The 15,439-nt window shown below is 40.5% G+C and overlaps 1 protein-coding gene across 3 annotated transcripts in view; it reads left to right on the top strand.

Moving 5' to 3' along the window:
* The window catches only part of LOC306832593 (partitioning defective 3 homolog B-like), a 201,422-nt gene that overhangs the window by 110,658 nt on the left and 75,325 nt on the right, over window positions 1–15,439 (top strand). For all 3 annotated transcript variants that reach the window (XM_079357396.1, XM_079357397.1, XM_079357398.1), the window contains exons 18-19: window positions 3,731–3,946; window positions 8,086–8,314. In XM_079357396.1, the coding sequence (XP_079213522.1) occupies window positions 3,731–3,946; window positions 8,086–8,314 (445 nt within the window). The remainder of the gene's footprint in view (window positions 1–3,730; window positions 3,947–8,085; window positions 8,315–15,439) is intronic.

The raw sequence follows: 15,439 nt of genomic DNA on the forward strand, positions 1-15,439 counted from the left end.
AAATGTTACTGGCAGCTCTAATCCTTGATCCCGAGAGCTTCCAAACAGTGGATTACCTATTGAAACATTCAGATGTTCCCTTTCTTAGGAATACACGCCATCCTCAGACCGAGAATGATTAATTAGATTGTTTTTCTTTTAGGCTGTTTTTCAACTTTTCATTCTCTTCCAACAAGACATTGAGTGGGTCTATTTGCCAAGGCTATATTCTGTCCTCATGACATTCTGTAAGAACTGAAGGCAGCTGTGAACGGTCATAATAAATGTAGAAATGTCCGTGTTACATTGAAGCATTTAAAGCAGCTTTTAAGAGAACTCATTTTGTGAGGACAGACTTTAAATCTTAAAGATCAGAAGGCTGGTTAGACTGTGCTAAGAAAATGAAGGCTAGAGTTGCGAGAAGTTTTTATTCTTTAATAACAGTTGTTTTAAAGTGGTATTTCAGGTTCACCTTGAGGACTCAATTTTAAGCCATGGAAAAAGTTTGACATAAACAAGCAGTGTCGCGGGAAAATAAAGACCCATGCCAACTGACAGGGTACACTAATATGACTGCATGAGTCCAGAGAGACAACTTTTGGCTTAAGAGAGACTGATGTATTTATTTGTATACAAGCCTGAAACATAACTTGGGTTAGGTGACTTTCAGTAAATCTGCTAAACGTAAGACGATGATCACACCGATAAAGATCCCGCCTAAAGTTACACAATCGTCACAATCGGTGGTGAATAATATTTGCAGGGACGTTCATTCGGAAACTCGCTAGATTACACTCTCTTCTCAGATTTAGGTCGTCACTGCCCTCTTCGGTCTCTTTACCTCAGCCATTGCACCAGACAGGCTAACTGGCTAGCGCCGTTTAAACTTCTCGCGAGAGGTATTACATGATTATTTTTTTTCTGAGGTTCTTGGTTGCTTTCATAGGCAACTGCATCAAGATAACCCTTTACAGTTAACCTATCACACCCTGTGATACGGAAACATGACCTGCAGTAGATTGATAGTTCTGTGGGAGGGGATATTGTCCGATGTATGATTCATATAGTCATGTGATTTATTGTAACATACCGGCTCCTTACAGGAAATGTTGAACTATATTCTGTACATGTCCAACATGTCCGTCTATCAGCTGCATCAAACAGAATCCGACTCAGGGTTGATTCAGTATAAATGATGTATGAAGAAGACTCCAGCACACACCTGAATGTCATGCGGACTGTGTGTATGGATTGGAGTGTCACATGTTATGATCCTTCTCCATCTGGGCTCCTGGAAGCATCCTTGCATTATGCATGTGCATGTCATTACGGCGTGTGTGTTTGTGTTTGTTTGGTTAATGGTTCTTTAAATAGATGTGGAAGTCACATCAACCCTCTCATCTCCTCTGCTTTCACAACACACACACACACACACACGCATGCATATAAGGAGCAGTCGTGTGTACAGGGAATCATTAGCTAAAGTGATGCAGGTTTAGCTATCATGAATCACAGTGGCATCATATCGACAAGCCGGGGCCAGCAAGGAATTCAAAACGTTTGTCCGTGTGTGTGTGTGTGTTTGTGTGTGTGTGTGTGTGTGTGTAAGGATTACCAGTATTTTGAGCTGGCAGTAAGCCCAGCCTTCCTCCCTTGTTCCCCATTTTTCTCTGTCTTCCTCTCTGCCACCGTGGTATTTCCCAGAGGAAACTTAATTTGCTCTCGCCCACTTTCTCCTGTCCCTTTTCTCTCCACCTTGCCCACCGTCAGTGTCTTCCTGTTCTGGATGGCGGTAAGTGACAAACCAATTTGGAGGCACACATTACCTTCTTTCCTTCTTCTGTTTTACAATCAGCAATCCTCACCGGAGAAAAGGGAACATCAGAGTGAAATTGAGGCTGAACTTTCTCCAACTTCAGCAATCCGCGTGCCGTTAGCTTTGGCTGTAGTTTCTGCTGCAGGACAGCAACAACAACAACAACCCCCTCGAATGCTTCCACCATTGTTCCATCTTCTCATCTATTGCTCCCCTCTCCATCATCCTCTCTGCTGAATCCCTCCCTCCCTGAGTAATATCGCTCACAGTACACTTCTGATGATGGATGGAGAACCAGAAACAGTAAAGCAGTCTTCACATCCATCATGAACTCAACAACAGCACAGTTAAATGCATCTCTGTTTTTTTTCCCCGGCTCTGCTCTTTAAAGTTCAGCTGTGTCACAGCCTTTCTGGCCCCTCGCCAAATTCTTCTCAGGCTTTTAAGCCAATCACAACAACGCTTAGCAGGTTGTTAATTTCTCGATGTTAGACGTAGAGTTGGCTGTAGTAACATATTCATGGCATTTTTTAAGATCTTTTTTTCAAGTTTGTGAATAAAAAAAATACAAATCTTTAATTATACCTTTCCCGGGTTGGACCCAGCTCTCACCAGCTGTAATAACTTCTCATGGATATAGTTATCTATCTATAGTTATCTGTGCTCCCAACGACATTTTTGCGATTTAATTGCACAGACGACATCTGAAGCTTGTTTGTGCCTTGCTTCTTTCTTTAGCCTCTTACACTCGCATGCTGAACTTGAGAGCAGACTTGCGAAAGAAGCAGGTAAAAGTCAGGAAAATGTACCGTGAGTGTGCGCACGGGATGGTTACATCATTGGTTTACAGCAGAATTTTGCTGCTTCATACCGTTTACCACTTGCCTCAGTGGTCATGATATTATTTTACACTGTTGTGTTTGTCTTGTGGAAATCTCCTCATGCATATACTAGTTATATCGAGCCACTGTGAGGTGCATGTATGAAAGCTCCTGAATAATTACAGGCTTGAATGTCTTGAAATCATCTTGTCTTATGAGCCACATGGATGTCGTGAATAAAGGCCCATTTCTATTTCTTTCTTATCTAGTGTCTTCTTTGTTTACTGGAGAGGATTTTAGTTATATTTTTTATTTAAAAAAAAAAAAAGTGTATGCATTAGCATAGGCTGTGTACTAACAACCCCAAACTGCTCTGTTCACAATAGCGGTTCAGTAAGGGACAGAACAATTTATTTTGTATTTTTTATTTCTTGGATCTACAATGATTACCTTGTTCCCATTGTCTTCAGTGTAATTATGATTATTTTGTACTTTGTCTCCTTTATCTTTTTTTTTTATATATCACTAATTATGTTTGTACTTTATCTCCTTACTTGTCAAATGTTTATTTGTTAGCCTTGTAAATATAAATTGATTGTATTCATTGAAAGGGGTGGAACTCTTGTACAAGTCCGTTGGGCTTCGTTCCCTCCTTGCACCATTTTGATTTCTTTTTTGGAATGTGTGCTAAACAAATAAACTAAACTAAACTAAATTTGTCAATACCGCATGATCCCTTAAGGATCGAGGGAAGAGGATGAGACAGTGCCTGGATTTAGGCGAGAGATGAGACCTGCAATCTTTGAGCGTGGGAAAAAAACACAGGACACACAAAGAGGAGACAAGTAAATGTAGAGACTCTAGGCCACAGTATAATTCACAAAGTCTTCTGAGGAATGAAATAATAGTTAAGTAGCATCCACATCCTCTCTCTTGCTTGTCAACAGGAGTTATGTGGAGATTAATTCTAATGCCAGATGTGAACAGCTGTACCTAAAGGCTGTTTTTTCGTGTAATTGAATCACCCAGGACGGATGTTATTTCCAAGCGCACACAGGGCCTACGCTGATCGAAACATATCACTTACATTTTGTTTGTCTCACTGCCCCTCCAGCTCCGTCAACGCCTGTAGAACTCGGACCTACCCTGGGCTTGAAGAAGTCTAGTTCTTTGGAGAGTCTCCAGACGGCCATGTCAGAGGTGAACAGAAAGAACGATTTCCTCCCCTTTCACCGGCCTCGCCAAAACATGGTCAGGGGAAGAGGCTGCAACGAGAGCTTCAGAGCAGCTATTGATAAGTCTTACGACGGGCCAGCTGAAGATGATGATGGTAAGTAATGGAAAAGATGAGCTTGTGTTGTGTTATGGCACTTTTTTGTTGTATGAATGCACCCAGTGTGAGCTAGCTGTAAATTCTACCATCATACAAAAATAACAGGGAGAAGAAGAATGAACATTTGTTCCGAGAAAACGATGCTAAGTGTCACTGCCAGTTTCCACGTACTTGGTCCATCAGCACTGCTGTTCGCTGCCACTTCAGTCACTTCTCCTGTTTCAACAGTGAGCACCACAGTCTGTCTCCAGAGCGTGCCAGCAGTGCCACTACGATAAATACACTGCGGGTCTATTTTCGACAGAGCTTGCTGCCAGCGCGCGTCAAGTTGGACAAAATAGATCTCAGCGGACAGGAAGTTGACAAGGAAACACACAGAGCGTTCGGTCAATTTCAAAATAAAACACAATATACAGACAGTAAGTGACAGTTGAGTTAAGTTCAAAATAGATAATTTAACAGTCATACCACAGCAACTTTTGATCTTGGATGATTGTTATTCTGTTTAGTTCACTGAAAAACAACAACAACAAAGGTATTGACGAATAAGAAAAACACCCCAGCTCGAAGTCTTCACACATACCACATGAGATAAAGCAGAAGTATTGCCTCACTATGTCTCACTATTTGTGCCCTGGTCCCAAACTGGACTTCAGCTTTAATTATTTATCATGGAGCTAAATGGTAGCTGCTTGGTTTGTTTCACCGGAAGGTGTGTTTCAATTCCCAGCTGTGTTATTAGCAGCAAGCTCTTATCAGTCAGCACCCGAGTAATGAGTCGGGCTGTTTCAGATCACCACACTCACACAGGATGGGACTAATAGGGCATGTCAACAGCACACACACGCAGTGGCCGCATCTGTCACCATCTTTCTAAACATTCAACACTTTGAAAGCTGCCGTTAATTGACAGAGAACAGTTCTCTGAAGTACACAGTAGATCTGCCTCCTCTTGTCTCTGCCTTTTTTTTATAAAACTTTTTCCTCGGCTCAAATCATATTCACTTTTCGTACTTCTTTAACACTGCCAACGTTCCAGACAGCACAAGTGCACAGTGAGTATTTAGTCAGAGTTCATCTGTAGCTGATGAATTGTTTAGCTGGATCCAGCTAATACCACAGCGCTTCACAGTTTCCAGTGAATAGAGTTGTCAAGAGGACTATTCAACACAGGCTTTGAGTCACTTGCTTTGATGTCTCATGTCAGCTGGGATGGATTATAGTGCGTAATACTTTTTTGTCTCTCCTCTCGCTTTCACTCGTTCTTCACACACCATCAGTAAATGGAGCGGGGGGGGGTAACATAATAAAATAATAATACACTGACTTGTACTTATATGAATGCCTGATTTAGGAGAATAAAGGAAGAGATATAAATTTGCATACGTAACATCTCTTGTTGTGTTTCTGAGCAGTGGTTGGTTTATTAGTGACACATGCAACATCATTGCTGTAATTTTAGGCAAGTTTACATTAAAGAAATAACTTTTTGAGGGTGCCGGTGGTGTAGTGGATAGATCGCACATGTACAGAGGCTGTAGTCCTTGAAGCAGGCGGCCTGGGTTCAAAACTGACCTGTGGCTTCTTTTTTTGAATGTCCTTTCCCCCTCTCTGACACTCTTTTGTTTCTACAATAAACTGATAGAGATCTTACCTCCTGTAATTTGAGTCTGAGCTGAAAAGTTGCCTTCCAATTACAAAAGAAAGAAAAAAAACAAAACAATTAAACAACAACATTCAAAGTGTTCTTGTCTTTACAGATGTTTTTCATTCTTAATGAACCATGTTGTTTTTTTAATAAATAGTAATAATTAAATGTCACAGGGCCATTTTACAAACTATTCAACACCCAGGGAAAAGCAGTCGCTTCAGTTTTTAGTAATGAGTTGTCGTCACCTTGTTAAACCCGCCTCCTCATGACAAAAAAAAAAAAAAGTTTAACTGAACGGCACAAAGGTTTTATTACAAAAGATGCCAAAAATAAGAACGATGTTCAATAGAGAAGAGAGATGTCTCCTCTTCATCAGTGAGTCAGTGTGCGCGCTGCGTGTTGATTGGTGTGAAACTTAACTTACAAAATCAACTGCTAAACAAAAGCGTGATGCAACGAGGAGCAAAGTGGTGATGATGATTGACAGAGAGAGAGAGAGAGAGGTTTAGCCCATCTAAGAGACTGGTCAGGTCCGTCCAAGTGGAGGAAAACATACAGCAATGTGGATTCACATAATGGGCTATGGTGGAGGAACTTCATTATAAGGCCGTTGAAGGACACAACAGATTATGTGCAGTTCCTTGAGCTACTTTATAGTTGCACATGCTCTAAATGTATCTGAGCTATGCTTTTTAGACAGTGAGCTGAAGATCATTTAAAAGGACAGTGTAACCTTTGATCAAGATAACTACTGTGCAGAATAGACTGACTGGTTTAATGTTAACACATTTGTAAGCACACGCACGCACACACGCACACACACACACACACACACACACACACACACACACACTCACGCACACACAAACAATCTTTAAAAGAAAGTTCTGTGAAATGTTTCTGCGGTCATTTTCAGTTTGGAACTCTTGTAAGACTAACTAGGTCTGGCACATCGAGCCCTGGGTCTTCATATATATCACACACACACACACACACACACACACACACACACACACAGGCTTGTGCACACAATGACAAATTCCATTCTGTTGTGAGACAGTGTTTGTAATTAAAGCTGAAGTGAATAGCCTCACAGAGTAAAGTCTCAATTAAAGGATCTAATTTGGTTTGGTTATCTTTTCAAATCTGACAAGTGTTCATTGTGTGTGTGTGTGTGTGTGTGTGTGTGTGTGTGTGTGTGTGTGTGTGTGTGTGTGTGTGTGTGTGTGTGTGTGTGTGTGTGTGTGTGTGTGTGTGTGTGTGTGTGTGTGTGTGTGTGTGTGTGTGTGAGATCATTGTCATTGAAGACCATGCCTGCAGTGTGTCTGACATGTAATGAGGCATCAACGTGAACACTTTGAAAAGTTTATTTTTCTATTTTATGGAGTTAATTACTTCACTGAGTTAATCAATCTGCCACTGAGATGTTGAATCAGAAAAGTTTCATTATTTTGCGCAAGTGTGTGTGTATGTGTGTGTGCATGAGCTTTTTCATTTGTCGGCTTGGACAATGATGCTTGTGTTTTTTTGTGTGTGTTCATATTGATGCTTCCTGTGCTGTTTTATGGCAAATTCACTGTTGCTAAAGAGTGTTGGCTAAATCCCTAAACTCTGTTTTCTAATGGACCCCAGTTTCACAGAACTGACTTCTTCCTCCGGTCATTTGAGGGACAGTTTGGCTGAGGATTAGTGGAAGAGTGGGTCGTCTCACAACTACATGTCGACGTGTCCTTGGGCAAGACTCTTAACCCCGAGTGGCTCCTGCTGCTTCATCAGCAGTCGATGATTGTGTATAAATGGAAGTCGTTAATAGTGTAGTGTGTTATTACATGGCAGCCTCTGCCATCAGTGTGTGAATGGGGAGGTGTGACCTGTGCATGGTGTGAAAGCGACTTGAGTATTCTGAAGACTAGAAAAACTCTGCACAAGTCTATTTAATATTCAATTTGAGATTAGTATCAGGGGCCCTCGTCTGCCTTCACTTCTGACCAGGATGTTTTGGCTGTTTATCAAACACAAGTAGTCCGTCACTGAATGACTGTGTCTTATAAACTCTTCAAATACTTATTTACATTGGATCCTCATTAGTTGTTGCTGCAGGAACAAAGTTCTTCTTTGGGTCCATGTAAGGACCGGAGAGAAGGTTTGTGTATTTAAAATTCTCTCACCACTATCATTTGTCATTATGTATGTATGTATTATGAAGTGACTGACTACTTGGGCACATGTGGTTATATGACTTGGATTTTCCCAGACTAATACATTGTGAATAACCAAAGGTTTGATTGGTCAGTTTTTTGGGAGGGGACTCCTGTTAAAGGATTTGCATTAAGCAGCTTTTTGGTAATTGATGTAAAATTCACAGAATAATAGAAGAGTAAACATCCAACATTAAGAAATGTTAGACTATCACGTGTGGCATTTAAAAACACTATTTCCCTCCAGCTCTACTTAATCTTCCTCTAACTGCTATGTTTTTTTTTAGATGATGATTCTGAGCAAAGTTCAGGCCGTGACACCCCTGCGAGTGGTTCGTCCCGCCAAGGAGCAGGAGATCGGATGGAAGAGAAAGGCAAGAAGGACAAGAAGAAGAAAGCAAAAACAAAGAAAAAGGAGAAGAATAAAGGAAAAGCAAAAGAGAAAGACAAAAAGAAAGTAGCGGAGCCCGAGGACACCGAGAAGAAGAGCAAGAAAATAGGCTTTGGCCTGCTGAGGTAGGAAACTGTCTCTGTGTGGAAGTATTTTAGCTTGTTGTGCTTTGGTGTTGTTTGCTGGAGGAATGTTTAATCTCAATTTTTTTTTTACATTCATGTATCTGTCATTAGGAACACCTACAGGAGCTCATTCTATGCCCAGCTCCATGCAGTCATACTAGACGGGAAAAAAAGCACTATCACAGGCTCACAGGCGCACAAAGACCACTCTAAGAGCCGTGCCCCAATTTCCTTAAGAAGTGCAGGAAATTATCTGTCAGACCTATTTCATGTGATTAACTTTAACACCACATCTTTCAGTATGAATGGAGTTTAAAGGTAGAGGCACAGAATGAATGGGCCAAAGTGTTTCAGTGTACAATTTGTACCTTTTACCTTAATTCCTATGTGTGTCATTTTTATCCACCATGGCCGTTGATGAAAAGCGAATTCACATGGCTATTACATCGATGCAGATCTTAAGAAAACACTTGCATGCAATTTGACCTATAAATACAGCTGCGGCCTTTCAAAACATACTTACAAAAGCACACTGTGTGAACCAGAACATGGAGAAACACTCCCAGATTTCAAAGTCAGATTTAATCGCTGTAATTATATCTCAAAATGGCATGTTATTTGAGGGAAATGTAGGCCAATTAGACTATTATGTCCTAATTTTAACGGATTGAGTAAGGTTCAATGTTCTTACTCTGTCCACCTTTTTCTTTCACCTCTTTCCATTGTTTCTGTGCTCCATCGTCTGAGCTCTAACTCCCTCATACCTGCAGCATTGTAGTTAGTTATTGGTCTGATGTTTTTCTAGTTAACAGAAAAACTCTTTGTCGGCTGTGACAGTGTTGTGTTTATTCTGCACTTGAGCTTGTGAAAGGCTCTTTCTTCTTCAGCCTCTTTGCGATTATGTTAAATCAATGTTGTTGCAGAAAGAGAAGACTATTGCAGATGGGAGGGACAATAGATACAAGTACGTGTCTTTCTTTGAAGAGTCCTTACAAACACAGCCGACTCCTCCACCTGCCTCCATATCATTCGTCATTCCTTAAACAAATGCGAGACCTTTAGCCAACTCAACCCATCCTTGCACGACAACCTCCTTAGGATTGTGAGATAAGTCAAATGTAGCATTGGTGGAAATTAAGTCACCTTCCCCTTCAGGGTCCTTGATCATTTATAGAGAGAAAAAAAAAGAGCCCAAAATGGTATAAAAAAAAACCTCATTCTAGTCCAATCTTGATAAAGCTTGGGAAATCTTTAAAGACACCTATAGACCTTGCTAACAATTAGGGGTTTTTTTGCAATTTTTTTTTTTTTTTGCAATGCATCCCATGTACAGTTTTATCACTCCCCATGTTATTTTGCGCTCAGCTGGCTTTCCAACACGTTTTACTGTAGGATTACCTTGCCTACTGTACCACCACAGTGTTTCTCACAACATAAAGTAGCAGAAGAAGACACACGTACACAGTCCACCCCCCCACCCTCGACGAAAATGGCCCTCAATCCATCCTTTCACCTAACCGCCAATACGCCCATCACATATTGCTTTAAGTGCCTGTAGAAACCATATAATACACCCAAGGACATATTATAGCCTCCCTCTATAGCCCATCTCTCATCCCCATAAGAAGGCCTTGATTAGAGCCCACTCATAATTTTCCTCTTCTCCCCTTGCCCTCTTTCTGGCCATATTTCTCTAACCTTGCGCCGCCTCTCTCCAACCCCCCAACACTCCCCCCTAATCTTGCATCCTTTCCTTTTTGTTCCCTCTCAGTCTGCTCCCTCCAGCTCCCTATCTGCATTTGATTGCATGTAATGGTGGTAGACCCAGAAAGCAAAATTGTACCATTCAGTGTTTAAGTCTGGGCCGAGCAGCTGATTTGTCATATTCATCGAAGGCCAGCTTCGATTGGGCTGACGTTCTGGAGCAGCAGGTGTTGTTGGATACCCGACCTTACGCTAACTTTTTTTTTTTGTGGTTTAATAGAAGTGAAAGTACATATTTTTTATTTATTAGAAATATGGTCTTCAATGGTTTTACTTATTATTTACTCTCATACTTCTGTTTTTAGGTCCTATTTCTTAAAAACTCAGGATTAGAATTCAGCTCTTCCTACTAATTTAAAGAGGTTGAAGAGGTCTAGAAATGTAATAGTAAAATGTAATTACTGTATTGTTTATTATACACGTGATTTACACGGGCATTAGAGAAGTCAGACTCAGATGATTTGTTTGAAATGCCCTTTTATAGAGACAGCTGGCCCAGTAATTTGAACTGCTGCCACCTGCCAATCAGCTCTGCCAATCATCTGTGTGTGTGTGTGTGTGTGTGTGTGTGCGTGTATGTGTGTGTGCGTGTGCGTGTGTGTTTTCGGTGTGTTAACCATTCTACCATCATGAATATTCATGGGGTGATAAAACACGATTGGTCACACAGTCAGATGGTTGTCATATAGTTGGCTCATAGAGGCTGTGTGCGTGCGTGTGTGCGCGTGTCCATGTTTTTGTGTGCGTGTTGCCACCAGATTGTCTGCAGTTGTGTAACCTTTTGTTTCTCTCTAATCTGTGCGTCTTTTATTTCTCGTCCAGACCTTAAAGGTTTCTCTTCTGACAAACGGCGCAACCCTTTGAACATTTACACCGCTCAAACAAACGTCCTCATGCTCACACTCTCACACATACATCGCTACGATGGTATCTAAGCACTCTGCAAATTGAACCAGGATAATTAACAAGGGTTGAGGGTATGGTTCTTCGAGCTGTTTAGTCGTCTGTGTTGTGAAAGAAAAAGGAGGGAGAGAGACCATCTGTACAAATAAAAATATGGAAATCTATTAGGTGAGATTGGGACCGTACACAGTCTAGCAGAATCAAAAAAGGGCCTGGCACTGCTGTAGCCAGTGTGTCATGTTTACGTGATTGTGAATGTGTGTTGTAAAGTATGCGTACATGCTGTTCATTTTTCAGTTTTGAACGGTGTGAATCGAGAATTGAGAATCATTGATAATATATGCATAGTTGCCAGCTTGGATGTCATCATGCACTGCTTTACTCATCTCCATCTGTATATTGTGTGTGTGTGTGTGTGTGTGTGCGTGTGTGTGTGTGTCTGTGTGTGTGTGTGTGTGTGTGTGTCTGTGTGTCTGTGTGTTTGGATATGTTTGATGGCCTTTTTTTACAATGTACTTTTAGTACAATAAATCAATATGAAGGTATTTTTACATAAGTTCTCATTTAAAAAAAAAACCTTGATGTTCTAAACATAATTATAATGCAGCACCCAACTAAGAATATATGAAAAGTGGTAGGAAGCTCTATAACTGAGAAGATGAATAATAAAATTAGAAGACAATGTAACTCTTTAAACAATGATTCCTCTCCTTTTCTTTAAATTTGGTTAAAGCCTCCTGTTCTTGTATTTTTTGTTTTGTTTTATTCTCCTGACTATCTCTCCACCCTCTACTTGTGGTCAGAGTGCAATACATGAGAGAATTCAGGTCCTCCAGTGTCAGGGGGGCTGCTAACCCATCTCCACTGTTGGTGTTTCTCTTTCAGTGTCCAACGGCAACCAGTTAAAACTTTATCTGACTTCAAAGAAGGAATAGAAATGACTTTTGTTCGAAAGATGACATGATTGACGTATCATATTTTATCACTTTAAATAAATAAATCAAACACCAAAATGAACTGAAAAATGTAATTGAATATGTGAATAATCATATTGAATTACCACCTTCAGATATATGTTCCCTTTGCTTTTTATTGCTCTTTCAGTCAATTAGCCTTTCAGCTGTAGAGCAAACAAAACACATGCTCAGGTTTTGTTAAAGGTCTGATTAAAGTTCTTTTGTGAAGACAAAACCCGGTCTTTTGACCAGACTTCACTTGTGATTGTTCCATAATTAGAGAGCACATGTTTGAAAGGGGGGGGGGGGGGGGGACGGACCCATCAGCTGCCAATCAAACATCCTGACAGGAAGTCATTGGAGTGTCGCGGTCTGGTGTCATGCCTGCCAATCATCAGTGTGCGCCCGCTTCCATTCAGTTGTGTGCATCTCTGTGTCTCTCGGCTCTGTGTGTCTGCGTGTGTGTGAGTGTGATTGTTATCCCGGCACACTTGTCAATCACTTCATCCCTTTGGGATCCATTTGATGGCCAGAGGGAGGCGTGTCTACAGAGTGGCAAAGGGAGGAAGTGAGAAAAGAGCTGAAGAATAGAAAGAATAGGTGAAGTGAGAGTCACAGATGTTTGCACTCATTCTCCGCTCGTTTGTCAGCAGGTTTTTGCCTCATGCACAATTCAGAAGCACAAGTGTGAGACCGCCCCCTGAACTCTCTGCTGTGTGACATGAAGTGTGTATGCGTGTTTGTGTCTTGTAGTTGTTTATCGTTAAAATCTGTTTGAGTCTGATTTATATTTTACCAGTTTAATGTTGGGCTGGCCCGTTGGTGGATCTGCTTAAGGCTTGAAAAGATGTGTGTGGAGAAGCTTTGTATAAAGATGTGGGATTAACAAACTCTCCAAAAGGTGCTGTGTGATGGGTTGGGGATTATTTTACTTTGCATGCAGCTCTTATGAATTCTTCTATGACTTCCATCACTATTTGTGTCTCGAAAGAATGCAGGCTCTGGATTGTCAAAAAAAAAAAAGCTTCAAACCAAAATGTATCAGATTTGTTTTAAAGATCCCATATTTTGCCCTTTTACTTTATGTGCCTTCTAAAGTGAATTCACAATTGCTAATGTTTGAAAAAAGTGTGTTTACAAGTACTGCCGCTCCATGCAGGCTTTCTCATCTGCCTGTACTTCTAACCCTCAGCCTTCCCCACGAAGAGAAGAAAAAATAAATAAATAAAAGGGTCCCCATGTGTGCCAAGTCTGATCTGATTGGCCAGCCGATCTGCTCTCTCGTAATTGGTCAGCTGTTCGGCTTTGCTTTCTGATATGTCCCGCCCCTTTTACCATACTGGGACAGTCAGTACAGTCAGTCCGAGGGGAGCTAGTGCTTGCTACAACGAGCCAACATGCTTGGATCAGTGTCGTCTTTGTCTTGTGATGTCACAACACAAATTCTCAAAGAGAGGGACAAGCGTTTCATGTGGCTATTGCTACTGCTAACAGGAGGAGGTAGGAAAAGCTGCATTTCCGCAGACTTTGAATTTTTGCAAATAGATGTGCATGCACAAGACACCTGGAAACACATTAAAGAGCACCAGAAAAGGCTGTGGCACCTTTAATGTATACAGAGCTTGCCTGCTAAAGAGGAAGAGAAACATCATTACACAGTAGTTACCCAAGCCAGAATGTTTAGAATAAAAATCTCCACCTTCTCAAACTCAGTCTAACCCAAAATAGTGTTTGGAATTAAAACTGTGTGTACACTCTTTTAGAGAGTCACGGTACGCCTGCTTGTGATGATGCGTTCATCTAAAAATGAGAAAGGATGAGAATTGAAGGAAGAAATGTGTCTTTACCCTTTTCTGAAAAGTTCCTTCTCGTTTTGTTATGTAAGTACAGTATGCAACACATTTTGTGGTGGCACATTGTGTTTACTAAAGCAAAGTGTTAAAATCATAAAACACAGTTCAAGTTTTGTTTTTTTCATCCTCCTTATACTTACAGAGGCTGAAGATACTGATACTTTTTTTCTGTATTTCTAATTAAACCTCTGTGTCATGCATATGAGTGGTGGTCATGCACGCTCCATACAGAACATTGTGTTGGCTCATTAATATTCATGAGTCTTGACTGTTCCTGCTAATGACAGAACAAGGGATAATGTATTCATTCTAATGAGCTGCTAATCAGCTGTCTTTACTCTGATATTCCTCCTGAAATTAATAGCGTTGTAGCTTGTACTTTCTGTACGTGTTCGAGTCATCAGAGAGTGTGTGCATGTGAGTCTGTTGATCCTGTTTAACTTTTTTTTAAAGCATTGTTCTTTGATAACTGAATCTACAATTCTTTAAATATCCTCGTCACCTGTACGTCCATGCACACACTTCATTGTATTTTTAGTTTTTACATTTTTTTTATGCTATTTTGTTTAACGGAACACATTTCATATGTGGCAGGACAGTTAAATGAAGTGAAGACAATAAATGGCGTTGCTGACCACAGTTAATGGGACAGTGACATTGTGCTATGCCACTTGTAAGTAATAAAAACAACATAAAGTCTTTCTTAGCCTGCATGTCCCGTACATTTTTCTGAGGCAAGACATGAAACAGAAATGACAGCATAGAAGATAGAAGAGGAGGCGATGGGAGAGGTTAAGTGCTGTGAGAGAAGTGTTTGATACCAAAGGGGGCTACATGCCAAACAAGACGAGTAGATGAAGGGGTGATGGCGAGGTAAGCTATGGATAGAAGGAAGCCGAAATGAGGGTAATGAGAGAAAAGCAGGGGAAGTGCTGGGGTGAAATTGGAGGAAAAGGTAAAAAAATAAAAAATAAAAAGGAAGTGAGGTGAAAGAAGGGTAAGTGAGTGGAAGAGAGAGAGTTGAAGTGAAGGGTAAGCCTCTAACTCTGGAGGCAGCAGTAATTAGAGCAATGCTCGTCCCCTGTGAGGTAAATACACACTCGCACTGTTAATGCATGCATAGTTATAGCCCTCCATCGTCCAATGTGCCCCCTTCTACACACAGTGAGTAGTCATTATTATCCCCACAGAACACATTAAGCATTGTACAACACATCACATCACCTCAGCTTTAAGCTTTGTTTTTTAATTTTTATTTTATTAAATACAGCAATGCACAAACACACACAGGCTATACACAACATCACACACTTGAATGAAATGACAACCATTGCATAAATTATGCACATGACAGGTTTAATGACATTTATAAAAATAAAAAGTGCAGCAGTGTTCAGGGGAAGTTTAAAGCATAAATAAAATCCACTTAAAAAAACTAATGTGTGTTATAAGGTTAGGTTTTGCCTGTACAATATTAGCATTATATGCCATGTGCGCTAACATTGTAGTATGATAAGTATGATTAATCAACAAATATGTAGGAGTTCCTATAATAATAATTTTGTTCTCTCTATTGTTCTGTGTTTTAAATTATTATTATTTGCAACAATTCTCTCTTAATTCCAAAATAAATCAAACGTCCAAACAGG

The sequence above is a fragment of the Symphodus melops genome (assembly GCF_947650265.1).
Source record: "Symphodus melops genome assembly, chromosome: 12".
NCBI lineage: Eukaryota > Metazoa > Chordata > Actinopteri > Labriformes > Labridae > Symphodus > Symphodus melops.